We start from the raw sequence: 17,613 nt of genomic DNA, 5'->3' as shown, positions 1-17,613 counted from the left end.
GTTGTTTGGCAGCTCCAGGCTGGATTTGAACCCACCAGCTCAGGTGTATGTGGCTGGCGCCTTAGCCGCTTGAGCCACAGGCACCAAGCCTGAAGTTCTTTTGCATGAAGCCCTCCTGACCATTAGGCCTTTTTATTTTTATCTTTATTTTTTTATCTTTGTCGCCCTCAGTAGAGTGCTGTGGCATAACAGCACACAGCAACCTCCAGCTCTTGGGCTTCAACTAATCTTTTGCCTTACCCTCCCAAATAGTTATTTTTATTTTTTATTTTATTTGAGTCTCACTTTGTTGCCCTAGGTAGAGTGCCGTGGTATCATAGCTCACAGTAACCTCCAGCTCTTGGGCTCAAGTGATTCCCTTGCCTCAGCCTCCTGAGTATCTGGGACTACAAATGCCTGCCACAATGTCCGGCTATTTTTAGAGACAGGGTCTCGCTCTGGCTCAGGCTGGTCTCAAACCTTTAAACTCAGGCAATTCACCCACCTCGGCCTCCCAGAGTGCAGGGATTACAGGCATGAGGCACTGCGCCGGCCATCAGGCCTTTTTAAAACTTGAATGTCAATAGTTTCAACTTAGAATTTGCACACAGCAAATACATATTACTGAGTCACGTATGTGCTTTTTGTCTCCCTGACTAGATTATCAGCTCTAAGGCTATGATTTATTCTCAGAATCACAGATGTGCCAGAGTTAGGAAGAAACTTAGGGTTCATCTAATCCAACCTGCATGTTGTTTATTAATTTCCTCTTCAACATCCCTGCCACATGGTCATTTGGCCTCTGCTTGAATATCCCCAGGGATAAGCAGATCCCTACTTTACTCACTCCAGTGTTGGGGCAGCTTTGCCCTCAGCTTTGCCACTTCTATACTCTGAATTGTCAGTTGCTTCCCTCCACCTAACACTCTGTTCTTAGTCTTCAGGGGCCAGGCAGAATTAGTCTAAACCCCTTTTTACCTGATAGTCTTCCATGCATTAAAAAGGCAGCACAGAAAGAGAACTGCCCCAGGGCTGCTTCTGCCACTCTTGGGCTGCTTTCTTCTCTCTCCCACCGTTACCTCAATAGGCCTAGGTAAAATATGCTCACCTTGAAGATGACACGGATGTTCTCACCCAGGGGATCCACATTTTGGAAGGAAAGTTTGAGGGGGACTGCATTGGAATTGAAGTAGGAACAGTCCTGCCACAGGAGAGAGTGTAGCAATGCAGGTCAGGTGGGTCTATGCCCAGGAAGGAAAATGTCCTCACCACTTTGAACCAAGATGCTACTGGTCCACCCAAAACCTGCTCATCGTTTCTTCTAGATTCCTCAGGAATCCAAATTCCTGCTTTCTGTCTTGTCATCATCCCAGTTAAGTTTGTTATAACCTCAGCTCCAGCACCTGATCACTCATGCCTTCAGTTCACTCTGCAAACAACTCTCTAGTTGTGTCAGTCACACATCCCTTCCACACCTCAGTTTACTCCACTGTAAAATGGGGTTCATAATAGAACTGAATTCCCAAGAGTTCTGAGAAGGAAATGCAACAACTAACATAAAGCACTTAGAACAATGCCCACACGGAGAATGCTCTATAAATGACAGATGACAGCTGCCATCATCAGCACCGCCCCCGGCTTCATCCCCCACATCACCAGGGAGAGACACTTGCCCAGCCTCCAACCCAATTCCTCAACCCTACAAAGTGACAGGCAAAAGTCTGTAAACATTTAGGGATGGGACACAGACACAAAGTGGGTTATTACAAAAGTTTTGAGATACACGAAAATCAAGAAAGGTAAAATCTGTATGGACAGAAACACCAATAAGCTGAGCAAGGTGAAACTTGGATGGCTGAATCACAAGGACACTGTCAACTAGGATTCCTGGAAGTGACATAATGAACCATAACACAGTCTGTCTCAGAATTTTCATAGTGACCCATGTATGCCTTTCTTCCTCACATCTCTCAATAACCAGGTCAGCGAGGACCTCACCTCCACTGAGCTCTCCCCTCCCACTCCAAGAGCCCCAAACCCACTGATCACTCACCCTGGGCACAATTCCTTTCACCAACAGACTGGGGCTGAGCGGCAGGCGGCATGAGCCATTGAGGGCAAAGAACTGCTTTACCTCCTCCAGACCTGTGCGGAGGATCCCCTGGAGAGGAGGGGAGGAGGGGAGAAGTAAGGTGGTGGGGGCCAGGAGCTCCACTTAGAATCAGGAGTGGGTTGTCATGGCTGGTAAGAAAACAACCTCCTGAGAACTGTGGACAATATCCAGGAGACTCTTTTTTTTGAGACAGAGTTTCACTTGGTCACCCTTGTAGAGTGCCATGGCATCTTAGCTCACAGCAACCTCAAACTCTTGGATTCAAGTGATTCTCTTTCCTCAGCCTCCCAAGTAGCTGGGAATATAGGCGCCCACCACAGCGCCCAGCTATTTTTTAGAGACAAAGTCTCGCTCTTGCTCAGGTTGGTCTCTAACTTGTAAGCTTAGATGATCCACTTGCTTCAGCCTCCCAAGTGCTGTGAGTACAGGCTTGAGCTACCATGCCCAGCTCAAAATATCCAGGAGACTCTTAAGAAGTAAAACCACCCACCTGTGCTCCTGCCTGGGTCAGTGCATGAGCAGGAAGAGGCTGGGCAGGTGACATGACAGCACAAAGCATGCCGCTGTGAACTGAGGGTCAGGCTAGCTCTCAAGGGGGAAGTGCTGCTCAGACATTTGCCAAGAAAATCTAGTAACCTAGACTTTAATATAAATTCTCTCAATTTTGAAATGTCAACAACCAGGAATATACTGGCCAAATACAGGGCCTTTATGCAAACAGAGAAAGGTGCCTGGGTGGCACCAGCCCTGAACTATGGCTCATTGCATAGTCAACAAAATATGGCTGGATTTCAGACCTCATTTGCCAGTTCTGCCGAGTGCTCTTGTGCAGTGAACAACTTACACAACTGTGCTTAGCCTTTAAGGCAAACAGCTAAATGAAAATTTCAATATTCAGCAGGTCAAAGAAAACACACCCACGGCTATATCAAGCTAGCAGACTGCCTGTTGGTGACCTGCAAATGCCACTCTGCTTGCCACTCCAGCTACAGAAGCCTGAGACTAGAATGGGTGGAAGCAGGCTCACCCCACTCACCTGCCTTGCAGATGGAGCTGCCTCTCGGACTTGCTGGGCTAGTTTGGCCAGGGAGTTGACAAGCCAGCACTGGCGGTTAAACTCCTCCCTCAACCCCTTGCCACAGCAGCACAAGAGGGCTGCCAGCAGATACTGGTAGCGAATGCTGAACTGAGAGTCCTTGAGGCCGTCCTTCAGCAACCTGCAAGGCAGAAGGAGTGAAGAGTTGAGACACTCAACAGGACCACAGGCAAGGGTCAGAGCTGGGGTCAGACCCAGCTCTAACTCACTGCAAACCGTACCCTAAACTTGGAAGGGAAAATATCCCCAGGATGTACAGCTTATGTAGAAGTGTGTGTCCACTCAGCATGCGTCCACTGTCTTGTCTTTTTCTTTTCTTTACTATCTCTAGAGATTCTCAGAAGCTGTATTTAAGTAGAACTCAAAGTCCCCCTGCATCTTGTTTCTCTTTATATTTCTGCCATGTGTGGGTGGAGAGGAGGGGCAGGGATGATCCTTACTGTGTTAAATGGGGGTGAATTGAGTCCCCATGAGGAAGAGATGCTAGTCCAAGGCCACATGGTTAAGTCAGCAACATACTGGGACCCACATAACACAGCTCCTCACCCTTGCATGCCCAAGAGTAAAATACTCCCACATGGAAAGCACACGTCTACCTCCCACTTTTCTGCACACAGTTTTACCAGAAGAAGTAGTGAGTCACTCTCAAGTCAGAGACAGCTCGTTTCAGGAGGAAGCGCACCAAGGGGCTGTCCAGGTAGCACTCATACTTTAGGGCCTGTTTAGCAGAAAAGGAGAAAGAAAATGCGAGGTTTTGTTACCTGTCTATAATCTATACCCACAATTATCTCCATTAGGAACTCTGGATTCTAAGGAGCAAAATGCAGTCTGACTTGGGGCTGGGACCCTCAGAACTGCTGGGAAGGCCAAGCTACCCACCTGTACTAGCTGGGGCAGGTAGTCGAGTAGCTCAGCATCCGAGAGTGAGCCAATCCACTGGACAGCCATTCGACGTACTTCTTGGTCCGGGAATCTGCAAAACAGAGCCCAACACCCTGACAGCCCCACTGCAGGCTCTGAGGCAAAGGTGTGAGCCAAGCACCCTCACACCTGGGCTCCAGAGGCATGGAGGGAGAAAAGGCAATGTCTTCCAGAATCTGCCAAAGCCACTGGAAGAATCCTTAGCACCTTTTCTGGGTACCAACCCTTAGGAAGGGTGCCCTCCTTCATGATCAAAGTCTACTTCAGCCCACGGTGGAGCAATAGGATGGCCACACTCATTCCTTGGATGACTTACAGAAAGCAGGACAAAATCCTCAATCCTACTCCCTAAAATGTCTTCCTTCACTCCCACTGTGCCAGAAATCCCATCATCAAAGAGCCTTCATGTGGATTAAAGCATAGTTTTGTCTTGTTAACATTCTTTAATCCACAGTTTACCATGCAGATAGTAGTAAATCACAGAATTTTATGTAAGGCAATATACTGTACATGGGCAGAATTAGTTTAGCAGAGATTAGCAAAGCCAATGCCTCAGAAATTCCTAAAGGTGGGTCACCTGAATTAGGTATATTTTGATTACTGAGAGTGGCAAGAAATAAGCAGGGAATCCTGGGTAACGTCTAGGAAAGGCAGCCCAGGAGCCTGAGACTGGGAACCTTGGGTCCCCAGAGAATCCTTCTGGATAAAGGGGCAGGGGGCTGTTAATGTAAAACTAAGCTGGGGTTTGAGTTACACGGTGTGTACATTTGTCAAAACTTATGTAATATACAGGTAAATTTTGCCTCAAAAGAAAAAATGCAGCAAACACTGAGTTCTCATTAATAATGTATATGATTAAGTATTTAGGAAGGAGTTTAATGATGTCTGCAATGTATTTCAAAATGCAAAAAAAAATAAGATGGATCAATGGATGGGTAGAGGGATGGATAGCCATGCAATAAAACATGGGTTTTTTGGAGCAAATGTTCATGATAGAATCTAGGTGGTACCCACTGTATAATGTTCAATTTTGTTGTATGTTTGGAAAATGTCCATAATATAACACTGGGGGGAAAATGAGAAAGACAAAACAAAAAGGAGAAATGGAAAAGCCCTGAATATCCATAGCCACTTTATCATGTTCTCCAGGGCTGGCTCAGGTCGGTGATGGGCAATGCCAAGGCCTGGCTTCCCCACACATGGTCAGGCAAGGTGTTATAACTCACGTGGCATGCAGGAGCCCCAGGGCATCCTGGTGGTTCATGTGGGTCCACTGCTTCAGGAGGGCATAGACGTCGGGCAGGCACGCCCACTCCCAGCTGGGGGCGCTGGCGAGCACCAGGGGGAGTGAGCTCACCTCTGAGTGGCAATAATATCGCTTCTCCCACAGGCGCTTCCTGTCAGCATCAGTGAGCCTGGGAGGAGCGGGAGGGTATGAGGCGGTTGGAGGTGGAAAGAGAGAGAGAGGTGCAGAGTCAGGCATAGGGCAGAGTACCCAAACTGCTACTTACTACAATCACCTGAGGAGCTTAGCAACTCCCTTCCCAGGCCCAGATCACACCCCATACTAATTAAGTCTGAATGACCAGGGAGACCAGGCATAGATGTTTTATAAAGATCACTAGATGATTCCAATGTGAAGCAAAGCTCAGGAACAAGGGCCTAAATCCCATGATCCCAACTCGGGGACATCACAAACTGAGGCTGAATGGAAGGTGCCGCTCCCGCAGACAACCACCAGAGGGCAGTGGCTCCTTCATGGCAGGGTCTGGGCAGCTGAGAGGCCTCCTGGGTCTTCGGGACAGCTGTCAGTTTGATAGGACTGCAGTCATTGGGCCTAGCCTGAGATCAGGTGTCTAATGGGTAAAGGGAGCTGAGGGGCTAATGAAGTAGAGGCAGCAGGAATGGGGGCAGGGAGGCCTGCAGTCACTCAGCTTCTCCAGCTACACTGGTGGGACACAAGGGAAAGAGATGAGTCCCATCTCCCTCACTCCCCTTCACCAGCAAGTGCACAGGGTTCTGCAGGAGTCCTGAGGTGAACAGGGGGAGCAGGTAGGGAAGGTGCTTCTTTAATCCTGGTGAAAGCAGCAGCCCGAAGAATGAGATCAGCCTGGACTCACTTACCCCTGAGAGCTGCCAGCTTGCATTGACACCTGATCCTTTTTGGAAAGTGACAGAGCCAGAAAAATGCAAAGGGGCAGGGTGTGGGGCCAGCTGCTCCAGTGGACAGCAAGTAGAAGATGACAGTATATCTGGGATGTGGGGCAAAGCTCTGGTCTTCCTGGATAGTGGGCATGGGTGGGCATTCTCAGATCTCATTTCCTGTCCTTGGCCTCCTCACTTTCCCTAGCATCAGCGCCTGGAGACAGGCCTGGGGGCTGCTACTACTTCCTACCTAGGTGGCAATGCCCACCCGTCCCAACTGCACTCCCAAAGCAGGAGGACAAGGACCTAGGATTGGCAAGTGAGAAGTCAGATAAAACATAAATGACTTAGTGAGGGGCCAAAGCCACATAGAGGGGATCCCCTGGGCCTCACCAGTACAGGGATTCCTTCTGCATGATGTCTTTAAGCTTGCGTTGGTCTTCCTCCCGGAGGCTGGCAAACTCATAACGGGGACTGAACTTGTCTCCAGGGGGACTTGTGAACTTGATATCAAAGGCCGAGGTGGGGAAGTCAATCTAGGGGATAGGATCAGAGAAGTGAGGAGGGAACTGACAACACATTCATGTGTGGGTCCAAGTTTCTCACACCCCAGAGTTCCCTTTTCTATTTGTAAAACAACCCAGCTGGACTTGGAAACCTCTTAAGTCCCTTCCAGCTATAACTTTCAGCAAAAAAGGAAAAGGAAACAGAAAAAACAAATGAACAAGTGAGGAAGAGGTTCAGCTGAGATCATCTAGGTAACAGGACAAGCCCAGCCCAGAACTTTGAATAGAAATGTCATGAAGCTGAGGCTGGGGAGCCTTCCATGTGTCTGAGGGGGACGTTGCTGCCTGACAGGAGGTGGGACAACGTGCTGACCAACTCTAGGGCCTGTGACACTCTTTCCTTGCTCTATGCCACCAGAGGATCATCCTCCTAAAATGGGTATCAGAACTGAGGGAGTCAATTTTCCAAAGGAGTGGGTGGCACCTGTGGCTCAAAGGAGTAGGGCACCGGCCCCAAACACCGGAGGTGGCTGGTTCAAACCCGGCCCGGCCAAATACTGCAAAAACAACAACAAAAAATTTCCAAAGGAGCTCTAGTTTCTTTTTTCCTTTACTTCCCCCCTCCCTTTTTTTTCCTGTGAGACAAAGTTTTCTTCTGTTGCCCAGGCTAGAGTGCCATAACATCAGGCTAGCTCACAGCATTCTCAAACTCCTAAGCTCAAGGGATCCTCCTGCCTTAGTCTCCCAAGAAGCTGGAATTATAGGTGCCTGCCACAACATGCAGCTAATTTTTCTTTTTTTTTTTTTTTTTTGAGACAGAGCCTCAAGCTGTCACCCTGGGTAGAGTGCTATGGCATCACAGCTCACAGCAACCTCCAACTCCTGCTCAAGTGAGTCTCCTGCCTCAGCGTCCCAAGTAGCTGGGACCACAGGTGCCCGCCGCAACACTCGACTATTTTTTAGTTGCAGCCATCATTGTTGTTTGGTGGGCCTGGGCTGGATTCGAACCCGCCACCTTAGGTGTATGTGGCTGGCGCCTTAGCCAGTTGAGCCACAGGTGCCGAGCCAATTTTTCTATTTTTGGTAGAGATGGGATCTCACTCTTGCTCAGGCTGGTCTTGAACTCCTGAGCTCAAGGATGCTCCTGCTCTGACCTCCAGAGTGCTAGGATCACAGGTGTGAGCTACCAGATCTAGCCTGAGTTCTACTTTTTTCCATTTAACGAGTGTTTACCAAACCCTAAGATGGAGTCAGTATTGTTCTGGGCACAAAGCAGTAAACAGGACAGACAAAAACACCTGCGCTTAGAGCTTTCATTCTGTTTCCTCCTACATCAACTTTGACATTCCATATTTCATACTAAAGCATCTCATGACAAGAAAGGGGAGCTGAGAACTGGGAACTAGACCTTGGGCCTGAGAGGTGCCTCTACCTCTCCCCAGACACTGGGTCCACCCTATAAAAGCACTGAGTGACAGCTGGGGGAGGAGATAGCTCAGAAATGATCAAACTTAGAAGCTGAGAGATCAGGACAAAGGACTGAGAAGCTGAGCCCAGGATGAAGAGGGTCTCAGACCATACCTTCAGCCTTCTTGACATTAAATTTAACCTCCAGGAGATGGGGGATAGTTACCACAGATACCTTCCACTCCAGGTCTAAGCCCATCGTTCCATGTGCCATCAGTCAAATCATCATCCCATGCCCAAAGTTCTAGCACTTTCTCCTACGGTCCCAGCCCAAATCTCAAGGGGGAAAACTTGGAGCTGACTCAGGGTCATGGGAGGAAAGGGCTGAGCCTCACCTGCAGGATAACACTATCTGGCTGATGGAAATTAGGTGCACTCCAGCGGGCACTGGGGTTTTCCTGTGTTGCTGGCCACAAGCCCAGAAGTTTCCGGCCACAGGTCAGGACCCTAAGGAGGAAGGAGGGTGGGATGAGCCACCAAACCTATTGGTTAAGCAAATGGTTTTCCTCCTGCGGCCCCAATCTAAAAATCTGCCTTTTCTATTTGAAACCACCACCCAACTCCCCACTCTTTCTCCCCAGAGACCAATTTCTATAAACACTCACCCCCTCCAAGAGGTCTTTCGGAGCCAATCTACCTGGTCTGGATAACCTCATGGCAGGGATGCCTTACCAAGGCACAGAAGCTAGGGCTAGAAGACCTCTGAGGTCCTTCCAATGATAAGACCAGATCTTACATTACCCCTTACATTACCCCAATATTGCTATTCCATGCCTCCACAACAGTCCTGTGCCACCAGTCCTGCCCAGTGGCTTTTGGTTACATCAGTAGTCCTGGTCGCTAGTTCTAGAGTTAGAGAGACTCTGGACTTAACCAGTGCGCCCCACGTGGCCAACCCTTCCACAAGGTGCACTGGCCCCTATGGCAGCTAGGCCAACTTTCCTATCCCCCACCCCTTTCTCCCTCCCGAGGCCAAAATGCTGCTACCCTGGGGCTCACATACTGCCTGAAGTTGAAGAGAGGGGTAGTGACCCAGCCCAGGGCTTCAGGTACCCTCCGCTGCTTATTGGCTTCCGAGGAGCTGCCGGGTGGCGGGATGGGCAGTGCATAAAGAGTGACACACAGCAGGGTCTCCCGAGGTAGCCGGTTCACCTGCACTGGGAAGCAGATCCTACGGAGGACAAGAGACCAAATCAAGAGAGGCCGCACGTGGCTTTAAGGGACAGGTGGCCCAGGAAGTCAAGATGAGGCCAAGGATTCGGTCTCCCTCTTGGGGTATCAGACGTGCCCCATGGGGAAGCCTTCTTGCAAAACTAGGACAGGTCCCAAACTAGGCAACACCTCCACTGGCTGCTCCCAGAAGCACAGTATGGTGTCCCTGGGGCCCTGCAGTAGAGTGAGGCAAACATCTCAATTTCAATACTACCCATGGCACCTGGACAGAACTCGCTTAGCCTGAGCCATCTGTAGGGGACAGATGACGAATCCCATACTATGAGCCATACCCTTTTCCTTGTTTTAAAATTCCAGTAGAGGATCACCAAAGTTGTTCCTTTTATTCTCTTCTCCCATTTGACAGTCTCCATCCCTCCCCCACTGCCCACTGCTTAGAATTACCAGGAAGAAGCACCATGTTCCCTGCCCTCAGTTCACCCTCCCCCACAGCCCTCCCACCTGTCCTCACACAAGTCTTCTAAACCCAGGGGCACACAATGAGCTGTTGTCACCCTCAGCCCCAACCACAGTCAATGCCAAAGGGATAAAGTGAAGGAAGGGGCTTCTCAAAGTTGCCAGTGGTGAGAAAGCCAACTGGCAAGGCCAAGAGAATCGAGACACATAAGCCCACCACTAGCAGAGCCCAGATGTTCTCTCCAGGGCTCCACTGTCCCAGCCACACCCAGCCACTCCCTCCAAGTTCAGGATCAGGAGCTGCTGGGTGGGGAGAGGTCAGCAGGGGAGGGGAGCTGTGGAAAGAGAGGGAGGACCCACATTACCTTTCTAGGAAGCTGTCCCTGGGCCAAAGTCCACACTGCCACACCCTCCTGGCCAGCCCAGGGTGCAGCAGCTTCTATGCCAGAGGGCACAGAGGAAGGGTGGGTACCCCTAAGGTTAGCATTTTCATGATAAAGCCCCTCACTCCTCTAGGGGAATCTCCACCTAAGCGAGGCACTCCCTCCCAGTGCCTGCTGCCCAGGACTGGCAGAGTCCTTCTCTGTCCCAGCTGCCTCCACCCTGGAGGGCCACAGCTATAATTAGGGCCCCTCCAGCAGCCAGAAGACATGCCAGGCCTGGGCTTGGCTGGAGGTGACAAAGCATGGCTGCTGGGCCTATTTTGAGAGTTAGCTGATCCCTGTACTGCTATAGTGGGAGAGAGAATAAGCTGACCCCACAGCAAAGGGGAGAGGGAGCTGAGGCCTCTCTCTTTTTACCCAAGGAAGATGCTTCCAGGTTCATGTTTTTGTTTTTTTTTTTTTTTAATAGACTCTCACTCTGTTGCCCAGGCTAGAGTGCTATGGCATCAGTTTAGTTCTCTGCATCCTCAAATTCATGGGCTCAAGAGATCCTCCTGCCTCAGACTCTCAAGTAGCTGGGACTATAGGTGCCTGCCACAGCACCCAGCTAATTTTTCAATATTTATTTATTTATTTATTTTGTAGAGACAGAGTCTCTCTTTATCGCCCTTGGTAGAGTGCTGTGGCGTCACACAGCTCTTCCAACTCCTGGACTTAAGCAATTCTCTTGCCTCAGCCTCCTGAGTAGCTGGGACTACAGGTGCCCGCCACAACGCCCGGCTGTTTTTTTGTTGCAGTTTGGCCGGGGCTGGGTTTGAACCCTCCACCCTTGGTATATGGGGCTGGTGCCCTACCCACTGAGACACAGGTGCCGCCCCAATTTTTCCATTTTTAGTCAAGGTGGGGTCTCATTCTTGCTCGGGCTGGTCTCAAATTCTGGGGCTCAAGTGATCTCCAACTTTGGCCTCCCAGAGTGCTAGGATTTCAGGTGTGAGCCACTGCACGTGGTCTCCAGGTTCACATTTTAAGAAAAAGGGGAATGAGAAGACTTTCTAACTAAAACCATAACCCTAAAACCAGGTAAGTCCCCCTTTTCTCCTCAATCCTTAAGAATATCTAGTATTCTGGGCGACGCCTGTGGCTCAAAAGGGTAGGGTGCCAGCCCCATACGCCGGAGGTGGTGGGTTCAAACCCAGCCCTGGCCAAAAACTGAAAAAAAAAAAAGAATATCTGGTATTCTGAAATCCCTCCCAGAAATCTACACCTGGACTCAGTCGGGATAACCACTATGTTGGCTGCAGCCCTGCACTTCCTCCTTGCCTGGCAATCCACTTCCTTGCTGCATCCCATTCAATATTATGTCATCACAGAGGCTGCCTCCTCCAGGATTTCTGTTATGCACTGGATTCCAGTCCTGGTTCCTCCACTTACAACCTTGGGCAACTTAACTCACATCCCCGTGCTTCAGTTTCTCTTCAGGCAAAAGGGGACCACAGGGCTGCGCCTGTGGCTCAAAGGAGTAGGGCATCGGCCCCATATGCCGGAGGGGCAGGTTCAAACCCAGCCCCAGCCAAAAAAAAAAAAAAAAGGTGGGGGGACCACAGTTTCACTGTGTGATGTGTGTACACACTGTCTGTGTAATTTTGCTATGTGGCACTGTGCTTACCACACTAAAACTAGGCTATACAAGTAGTATTTTCATGTGTAAGTATCTCCATGTGTTAGCTACTGTGTCAGTCACCTGAAACAAAAAAACCAGAACCGAGAGGGCTCCTGTCTAAGAAGAAGCAGAAGAAAGCATTTATCATATACCATGAGCTATTTATAGTGCCTAACTGCTCCTCAAACAATCCTGTAGGATAGGCCCTATTATCATGTCTGTTCTAGGTTGCATGACCTGCTCTAGGTTGTAGCTATGATAAGAAGAGAGAGAATGACTGGTCCAATCCCTAGCTCTGAACCCCACACTGTGGCACTTTCTCCCAAATGCTCTGGTCTTGACCATCAAGGGCCACCTGCAGGGCTGTGCTAAGAAGATGGACCAGCCCTTTGGGATTACAGGTAGACAGGGACCACAGTAAGAGCCATTGGGCAGGCTGGGCAGCTTCTGTACCTCCAATACTATATGGGAAAGAGATTTAAGGCCAATTGTGGGGGTCTTCTTGGGCCAAAACACTCTATAGCACCCCTTCCCTTGATAGCAGCAGTCACTGAGGTCAAAGAATCCCAAGGGAATGACAAAACTGGGGAGTTTCTCCTGCCCTGGCAGTTGTTTGCTTAAGGACCTTTGTGTACACCTTTATTGCTCTAAGAATTACCCAAGTATGAAGGGCAAGACATAGGATGTCTTCCCAGGTGTCCATCTGTAAAATGACCACCCTTCCAGGACTTTCACAGGCTCTTCATCACCCATCTCAACATCCTTGGCCTCCCAGGCACCCTAACCTGCACTCCAAATACTTAAGTTGCAGCAATGCCCTGCAAAGGAGGACTCAGTGTGAGGAAGTGAAGCTGGGGACAGCACACAAGGGATTTTCTGACTGTCTAGAGGGAAGAGAGAGCACAGCACAGACAAGGCATGGTGCAAACACCTGCACTGCCACACTCAAGGCCCCCTCTCCTCCATTTCCTTCCTGCTTTGCTTGGCTGACGCCTACCTTCCTGACACAGTAATTTGTTAAATTTCTGTTAACAAATGGTGATTAATTCTATCTTGTGCTTGTGGTTTCATATTTATATTTATAACCTGCCTATCTCATTTCCGTGCCACAAGTGCCTCTGAGTTAAACAAATGTCCCCATTTCTCAGTTTGAGAAACTGAGGCCAGAGAGGTGAGAGAAGTCGTAGGATTAGAGACAGAACTAAAAATAGATCCTCCTGTGGCTCCATGCCCACTATTCTTTCTTCTAGACAACCTTCCCTTTTCTCTCTACAAGGGAAGAATATAGTCTCCTCTCCCCAGTCTACAGAAACTTTTGGGAGAAAGAAAAAAGATAAGCATCCCTCAGACTAGTTAAACTCTTTAAGAGATACAAGATCAAACCAATAAAGTAACTAAAATTAACAACTAAGCCGGGTGCAGTGGCTCATGCTTGTCATCCCAGTACTTTGAAAGGGCAAGTCAGGAGGATCGCTTGAGCCCAGGAGTGTGAGGTAGCAGTGAGCTGTGATGATGCCACTGCACTCTAGTCTGGGCAACAGAGTAAGACTCTGTCTCTTAAAAAAAAAAAAAAAATTAACAACTAACATTTCAATTGCCTTTTGTGGTTTACAGAGACCCTTTATGGTTAGTTTTTATTACATTCTCATGACAACTTGAGAGGTAGAAATCGTACTTCCCCCCCATTTAGGAGTCAGGGAAGTGGAGCCATAAGAGGCTGGATGACTCAGTTAGCAAGGGAAACTGGTTTAATCCTTAATCCCAGTCTGGTTATCTGGCCCCAGGGGCATTCCCTAGGATGCACAGGTCTGCGGTAGCCTGGGCACTGCATCCTGGGTGAGAGCTTACTGCTGGTCCCAGATGATAAGGTGGAAGAGATACTTGGAGAAGTGAGCTCTTCGGGTCTGCAGGGGGCTGCACAGGTCCTTGCCACCATGGCTGAGGGAACAGGAGAGGTAGAAATCTTCGTAGCTACAAAAGAAAGGGGACAGGTCAGGATGCCCAGCTCCCAAACCCATCTCCATCGCCCAAACCTATGTACTTGTCCTCTTAAAGCCAAACTCCATTTCCCCTGGAGGACCCCTCGGTCTCTGGAAACTATAACATGGGATATAAGGAAGTGTGCTGGGGAGAAACAACTCAATCTGGGTCCCTCTGCTGAGCCTCGTGTTTTTTCTTCCTTGAATAGGACCGGCCATCCAGTGGCCTTCTCCCCCCCATCAGGTATCTGTGTGCGCCCATTTATGTGAATGCGCACACGCAGGCGAGAAGGGTGGGGGAGGAAGACGACATATGCCGACATGAATGCCAACACATGGGGGTCCCTGTGGCTCGTGACAGGTGCCTGACAGAAGAGGTCAGAGAAGGCCCGGGTTTCCCAGGCTGCCTCCTTTGTTCTTTGCCAATCGCCCAGAGGAATACATTAAGTGAGGAACAAAGAGAGGAGAAGGGAGGGGTGGGAGAAGTGGGTTGGGGGGAGGCCAGTGCCTATTCCTCAGGCCTTAGATGCTGAGGACCCAGCAGAGGAGCTGAGGATTACCAAATGAACGTCCTCCTCCACCCACCCCTGCAGGCCTAGGGAACACCAGACAAAGGGTCATCCTCCACCCCTCTCCGGCCCCTCCCATTGCCTGTGGGGCATGCACTCTATCTGGGAACTAGCCATCTGTCCCCAAGCCTCTCAGGGCTGGCCTTGGATCTGGAGGGGGCAGGGATGCCGAGGCAGCCAGCAGTGAGAGAGAAGAGCAAAGACCTTCTCCATCTCCCAGGGACCTTCTCTGTACTCTGGGTGTCCCATCCCAAGTCTTCCTCAGGCAATCAGCTCCCAACCTTTTGTACCACAATGCCATGTATCCTAAGACTTGGGACATTAGGCTCACATACAGGTGGGAAGAAGCCAAAGTCACACTCAGCTCCTTCCCTCAAAGCTACTCAGCCCTGGGCTCACCTGGTTGCCCAGGTGATGGGAATGCGGTGGGTAGCATAGACAGTAAACGCCAGGGCCCCTGAGAAATGACAGGCCTCCTGGACCAGATCATGCTTGCGGCTCCCAGGCACTGCCGTCTGGAAGTCAGCGTTGAACGTGTTGCAGTAAAGCTCCACCAGGTCCAAGATGGCAGCAGTCAGGGCTTCCACGACCTTCTCTGTGAAAGGGAGGGGTCAGAGGGGAAACTGGCGGGGCCTAAACAAGCCCCGTCTTGTTGCCATGGTGTTGGCTAGAATGAGATGGCCTAGGACAGTGATCCCCACATGCCAGGTGGTTTCTAACAGCCATGACAAAGTTTACCCATCTGTGATGAAATGAGAAAAATGCAGAAGCATGTCATCAACTTTTCATAGAAGGGTAGTTATTCAATTTAAACGTGGTCCTTATTTTTATGTGTTGCTATTTATTAGTGTTAAAATGTCCTTCCTTTTAGTTAATGATGGTAATAATAACTGTCAATTACTTCAAAAAAGTCACTGTTTGGCAATGTAAAAAGCAAGCAGTTCTCTCTTGGATCCCAAAATACTCTCAGGGACATTTTTATAGGTCCAAGAAATCCAAAAGACTGGAAATCACTGTAAGAATCCAGTGACAGGGCAGCGCCTGTGGCTCAGAGGGCTAGGGCCACTGGCCCCATATACCGGAGGTGGCGGGTTCAAACCCAGCCCCAGCCAAAAAAAAAAAGAAGAATCCAGTGACATAGGTTTTAAGGCAAAATTCTGCTTGAAGGGCTCTACAGGGGAATCCCAAAAAAGTCTTAGTGAAAAATTTTTTCTCACCCTCTCCCAAGCCCCATCTGGAAATGCAGGGGTTGTGAGCCGTGGGGAGGATAAACACAACCCACCCGAGTGGAAGCTTTCCCATCTGGACAGCAGGGCCAGCTCTGCCACACCCGCTCCCAACACACACACACACACACACACACACTTCTACCACCTCATCACCATCTCCAGGGACACCACCAGGACTGGCTAGTAAAAATCACGAGAAAACACTCTGTGGAAAGAAATGTGCTCTCCAGCTGTGTCCACACCTCATCTAGGAAAATGTGCACACACCCACTCACGGCATGTACATACACACAGACACACAGCAGGCCAACTCTGACACATAAATCAAGGGGGCTGGGGGAGAAGAAGGAATCTGGCGGAGTCCACGGTTTTCAGCTGCCCACTGGGTAAAGAAGAAGAATAACTAGTTCCCTTACCTCGGTTTTCCCTCACAGCCAAGACGCTGGGATCCTGTAGGGGGAAAAGCAGAAGGAGGGAACTTCAGGGCCACAGCCTTTTTCATCACAGCTGGAAGAAGGGCTTTTCACAGCTGCGCTCCTCTGAACCAGACTGGGCTGAAATGCGAGGAGCAGAGATCCCCCAGGGAAGATAGAGTAATGGTTACACCAGACCTCTGTGATGGACAGAGTGAGGTGATGGACAAGAGAAATCATGGTGTCCACCCAAATGAGACATCCCCACCCTCAGGCCACTCCACTATAGACCACAGTGCTGTGGTGCTGGCCCTGTCTGCACAGCCCACAGCCCCCACTGGGGAGCCTGGAGCCCCTGGGCCAGGAGAGATTTTCCTCCTGGTTTGGTTCTGCACCCTGGTGTATATGCAAACTGTTGGGTGACACTTTGGGGACTATGAATAAAGCCTTTCCTGGCCTGGGCTCTCAGCAATCAGTTCCAAGGGGCAGATTCTAGCCCTCCCTCAACCCCAGGAATAGGGGACACATTCAGCATCTGTTTTCCAAGAACTCTTATGGTCGAATCACTTAAATATGAAAGATGGTGGTGGAGAGAAGAGCCTGTTGAATTAAGTAGACACCGACTTCACCCTAACAATGGGCAACACAGTTACCTGTGAGTATCCCTTTCTTTCTGCACCCTGCTAGAGCCTGGGCCCCTTTACCTTCTGAATTTTAGGCTGCATGCGGGAGGGGCAGGGGGGCAGCTGGTTGAGAGCGTTGGTGATCTCAGGGGTTTCCACGGCAGCCAGGGCATTGCAGATGGCCTTGACAGACTGAACCACCCTGTCAGCCTTCAGTGGGAAGTCCCCCTGCAAGAGGTGGCACAGTGAGGCTGAAAGGCCAGCTGCTCTCATACTCTGGACCTCCAACCCCCATCTCTAAAGAAATGGGTCAGGAGAGTAGGGGCTTATGACCCTCAGGGTAATCAGAGAAATCCACTATTTATTCTCAAATATCCAGCATCAGCAAACCATCTCTCTCATTGAATTAAACGGACCATGCCCACACTCCCCACCTATTCCTCCTTAGTCCCAGCCTGCCTCTGCTAGCTATGGTCTACTTATAATATGTATAAGTAGATACATATTACCAATAAGTAGATACAGATTACAAATATGTAATCTATATATAAATATATATTATATATATTATATATTTTTTTTTAGAGACAGAGTCTCACTTTATTGTCCTCAGTAGAATGCTATGGCATCACAGCTCACAACCTCCAGCTTTTGGGCTTAGGTGATTCTCTTGCCTCAGCCTCCCAAGTAGCTGGGACAACAGGTGCCTGCCAGAATGCCCACCCATTTTTTTGTTGCAGCTTGGCCAGGGCCAGGTTCAAACCTACCACCCTCAGTACATGGGGCCAGTGCCCTACTCACTGAGCCACAGGCACCACCCTATATGACATAATAATAAGCGTATACATAGTCTACCCTACAGAGCTGTGGTTAAGAAAATCAACCCACAGGCTCGGCGCCT

The 17,613-nt window shown here is 49.7% G+C and overlaps 1 protein-coding gene across 1 annotated transcript in view; it reads right to left on the bottom strand.

The window, feature by feature from the left end:
* PIK3C2B (phosphatidylinositol-4-phosphate 3-kinase catalytic subunit type 2 beta) overlaps window positions 1-17,613 on the bottom strand; it is a 48,618-nt gene that overhangs the window by 19,022 nt on the left and 11,983 nt on the right. Inside the window, exons 8-20 of the mRNA XM_003792239.3 lie at window positions 16,794-16,940; window positions 16,093-16,126; window positions 14,847-15,042; window positions 13,748-13,870; window positions 9,231-9,398; window positions 8,563-8,674; window positions 6,648-6,790; window positions 5,336-5,524; window positions 4,068-4,161; window positions 3,812-3,906; window positions 3,129-3,309; window positions 2,033-2,140; window positions 1,088-1,180 (exon numbers count right to left, since the gene is read on the bottom strand). Coding sequence (XP_003792287.2) covers window positions 1,088-1,180; window positions 2,033-2,140; window positions 3,129-3,309; window positions 3,812-3,906; window positions 4,068-4,161; window positions 5,336-5,524; window positions 6,648-6,790; window positions 8,563-8,674; window positions 9,231-9,398; window positions 13,748-13,870; window positions 14,847-15,042; window positions 16,093-16,126; window positions 16,794-16,940 — 1,683 coding nt within the window. The remainder of the gene's footprint in view (window positions 1-1,087; window positions 1,181-2,032; window positions 2,141-3,128; window positions 3,310-3,811; window positions 3,907-4,067; window positions 4,162-5,335; window positions 5,525-6,647; window positions 6,791-8,562; window positions 8,675-9,230; window positions 9,399-13,747; window positions 13,871-14,846; window positions 15,043-16,092; window positions 16,127-16,793; window positions 16,941-17,613) is intronic.

Source organism: Otolemur garnettii, unplaced genomic scaffold (genome assembly GCF_000181295.1).
Source record: "Otolemur garnettii isolate 467f Iridium unplaced genomic scaffold, OtoGar3 scaffold00055, whole genome shotgun sequence".
Lineage (NCBI taxonomy): Eukaryota > Metazoa > Chordata > Mammalia > Primates > Galagidae > Otolemur > Otolemur garnettii.
This window is presented reverse-complemented; position numbering and strand designations above follow the sequence as displayed.